At 62.0% G+C, this 3,738-nt stretch overlaps 1 protein-coding gene across 1 annotated transcript in view; it reads left to right on the top strand.

Annotated features, from left to right (window-relative positions):
• Positions 1–732: 732 nt before the first annotated feature.
• Kcna6 (potassium channel, voltage gated shaker related subfamily A, member 6) overlaps positions 733–3,738 on the top strand; it is a 3,917-nt gene continuing 911 nt past the window's right edge. Inside the window, exon 1 of the mRNA XM_013023598.1 lies at positions 733–2,286. Within this exon, the coding sequence (XP_012879052.1) occupies positions 733–2,286 (1,554 nt within the window). The remainder of the gene's footprint in view (positions 2,287–3,738) is intronic.

Here is a 3,738-nt window from a genome sequence, read left to right as displayed (position 1 = left end):
CACATCTGGTTGCCCAGGGAGTTTTTGGGAACAACCTGTTCCTCCCCCCTCCCCCCTCCTCCCTACCCCCTCCCTCCTCCCTGCCTGGATTCCTCCCAGGCTTTGGCCTTCTCCTCCTCTGTCCCCTCCCCTCCTCCCCTCTCCAGCCCTGCCGTCCCCGGAGCCCCAGGGAGGGGGGAAGGGGGAGGGGGGAGGGGGAGAGAGGAAGGGGGAGGGGGGAGGCCGCTCAGCCCGGGAGGGGTGGCAGAAGGTGGCATCTGCTACTAGGAGACTTTTTGGCTGCTTGGTAACCAGCTGCCAGAAACACAGAGAGGGAGAGAGAGAGGGACAGAGAGAGAGAGAGACAGACAGACAGACAGATAGACAGCCAGAAAGAGGGGACAGAGAGAGAGCCAGAGAGAAACTGCCAGAGAAGAAAGAGGAAGAAAGAGAGAGAAAGAGACAGAGAGAGAGGAGAGAGGAGGCAGAGAGGGACAGAGAGGGGGAGCACGGAGCATCCCGTCGCTCCCTGACCTAGGCTCAAGCCAGGGTCCAGCCTCCTTCCTGCCTCCACCCTCCTCTCTGCCTCCTCCAGCCTCCTCTGGCCTCCTCCCTGCCTCCCCCTGCCTCCCCCAGCCTCCCCCCTGCCCTCCCCCCCCAGCTGGACCAGCCGAGGACCTGCAGTGGGAGCCGAGTCCCCGCCAGAGAGCAGCCCGTGAGTGAGGGACCCAGCATGCGCCCCACTGGGGGTCCATGGAGAACGGAGGGGCCATGACCCTCCAAGGAGGAGGAGGAGGAGGAGGAGGAGCAGCTGAGGCCGAGGCAAGCTGCAGCCAGAGCCCCCCGGATCAGCTCAGATGCCCCCCGAGGGCTGCGGCCCGACAAAGCCGGGGATGCCCAGAGCTGGTATTGCCGGAAGGGATCTGGGGCCAGAGGGACTCCCCGATGCCCCCCAAGGAGGAGGAGGAGGAGGAGGAGGACGGGGACCACAGCCTGGCCCCAGAGCCAGGCTGGGCCTGGGGACCCCAGCACCGGCGCATCATGCTCAACATCTCGGGGCTGCGCTTCGAGACGCAGGTGGGGACCCTGGCCCGGTTCCCGGACACGCTGCTGGGGGACCCGGGCCGCCGCGTGCGCTTCTTCGACCCCCTGCGCAACGAGTACTTTTTCGACCGCCACCGGCCCAGCTTCGACGCCATCCTCTACTACTACCAGTCGGGGGGCCGCCTGCGCCGGCCCGGGCACGTCCCCCTGGACGTGTTCCTGGAGGAGATCCGCTTCTACCAGCTGGGGGACCAGGCCCTGGCCGCCTTCCGGGAGGACGAGGGCTGCCTGCCCGAGGCGGGCGAGGACCAGCGCCCGCTGCCCGGCCGGCCTCTGCAGCGCCAGGTGTGGCTGCTCTTCGAGTACCCGGAGAGCTCGGGCCCGGCCAGGGCCATCGCCATCGTGTCCGTGCTGGTCATCCTCACGTCCATCGTCATCTTCTGCCTGGAGACGCTGCCTCAGTTCCGGGCCGAGGGCCTGGGGGGCCTCGGGGTGGGTGACCGGCACCCGGTGTCCAGGGGAAGCCAGGAGGAGGAGGAGGACGAGGCCGAGCTCTTCCCCCCGGGCGGCGTCACCCAGGGGCGTCTGGGGGCCGGGGGACCCCTGGGCACCCTGGGAGGGGGGCCGTCCTTCCTCACCGACCCCTTCTTCCTGGTGGAGACCACGTGCGTCATCTGGTTCACCTTCGAGCTGCTGGTGCGCTTCGCGGCCTGCCCCAGCAAGGCGGCCTTCTTCCGCAACATCATGAACATCATCGACATCGTGGCCATCTTTCCCTACTTCATCACGCTGGGGACAGAGCTGGCCGAGCCCCAGACCCAGGCCGGGCCGAACGGGCAGCAGGCCACGTCGCTGGCCATCCTGAGGGTCATCCGCTTGGTCCGGGTGTTCCGCATCTTCAAGCTCTCCCGCCATTCCAAGGGGCTGCAGATCCTGGGCAAGACCCTGCAGGCGTCCATGCGGGAGCTGGGCCTGCTCATCTTCTTCCTCTTCATCGGCGTCATCCTCTTCTCCAGTGGGGTCTACTTCGCCGAGGCCGACGACGCCGGCTCTCTCTTCTCCAGCATCCCCGATGCCTTCTGGTGGGCCGTGGTCACCATGACCACCGTGGGCTACGGCGACATGTGCCCCATGACGGTGGGCGGGAAGATCGTGGGGTCCCTGTGCGCCATCGCGGGGGTGCTCACCATCGCCCTGCCCGTGCCCGTCATCGTGTCCAACTTCAACTACTTCTACCACCGCGAGACGGAGCAGGAGGAGCACGTGGCCTCCAGGGACGATCGGGCCGGCCAGAGCTGGGTGGAGGATTTTGGGGGGAATCCCGGAGGGCAGAGGAAGGCCAGCTGGGGTAAAGCCTCCCTGGGCAAGGCCGGGGGCGCCCTGGAACGGACGGACAGCACCCGGAGCGGCTCTCTGGAGAAGTATCACCTTAAAGCCAAAAGCCACACAGAGGGCCGCAGATCCCTGTACGATGCCCTGTGTATTGATGTCAACCGGGAAACAGACTTGTAAAGAGAGATCCCGGTGGACCGACGGGAGGAAGAGGGGTAACGGGACAACCTTCCTGAACCTGGGGAACTCAGGGCCTGGCCGCTGTCCCTGAACTCTTCTGCTCAAGGCTGGCGCTCTACCACCTGAGCCACCGCGCCACTTCTGGTTTTCTGGTGGTTCATGGGAGATCAGAGTGCCACAGACTTTCTTGCCCGGGCTGGCTTTGAACCGCGATCCTCACATCTCAGCCTCCTAAGTCACTGGGATGGTAGGCGTGAGCCACCAGTGCCTGGCTGAGGTAGTGACTTGGACACCACAGAGTATTCTAGACTCTCTTCCTCGCCCAAGTCTGCCTCTCTTCCCTGCCTGTCCCTCCCTCTCCCCTTCCATCCAGCCCCCACCTCCCTTCCCCTCCCTGCTTCTTTCCGTGATCCCCACGGGCTTCGCTTCCATGATGCAGGCCCTCACTGTGGAATGTACATGGTTAGTATTTGTGGCTACTTGTCTATATCCAGCAGAGGATGTAAAAGCGAGCAGGGGGGGAAGAAAGAAAGAAAAATGACTTTGGCCTACATCCCAAGAGATCTCACGGTAGCCCCCTCCCCAGCCTGCACCCAAATCTGGTTTCTATAGGATTATGTGTGTGTACGCTGTGGGGTGGGGTGGGGATGTTATGTTTAGGGCTGTGGAGTGGATTTTAATGTTTTGGCCACTGTCCTTCAGAGAGAAGCTGCTTTGGGTCACAACTTCAAGGGAGAGAGAAGGGTTCCGTTCTTCTGGGATTTTGGAGTCAGAGGCTCCAGTGTAAGTCCTCGGGGGGCTGTATCTCTAGGCTTCTCTCTTTTCTTGGTGTGTGTGTCGGGGGGCGGGGTAGTATGGGTGTTTTGTGTCTAGAACAAAGGAAGTTTCTGGAAGGAGGAAGGCTGACCTTTTCGGTGTGCCTCAAACAATTCCTGTCACTTTCTCCAAAAACCTCCACCACCACCACCACCACACGTGTGTTTTTGAATAATGTCGGAAGATGCTGATACGCCATTTCCTTTTTTAATTTTAATCCCAGGAAATAAAATGTGTCTTGGTAGAGCCAGTGTTAGTTTCTTTCTTTCTTTCTTTCTTTCTTTCTTTCTTTCTTTCTTTCTTTCTTTCTTTCTTTCTTTCTTTCCTCCTCCTGTTCCTTCCTTCCTTCCTCCCTCCCTTCCCTCCCTCTCCCTCCCTCCCTCTCCC

Source organism: Dipodomys ordii, unplaced genomic scaffold (assembly GCF_000151885.1).
Source record: "Dipodomys ordii isolate 6190 unplaced genomic scaffold, Dord_2.0 Scaffold69, whole genome shotgun sequence".
Classification (NCBI taxonomy): Eukaryota; Metazoa; Chordata; class Mammalia; order Rodentia; family Heteromyidae; genus Dipodomys; species Dipodomys ordii.
This window is presented reverse-complemented; position numbering and strand designations above follow the sequence as displayed.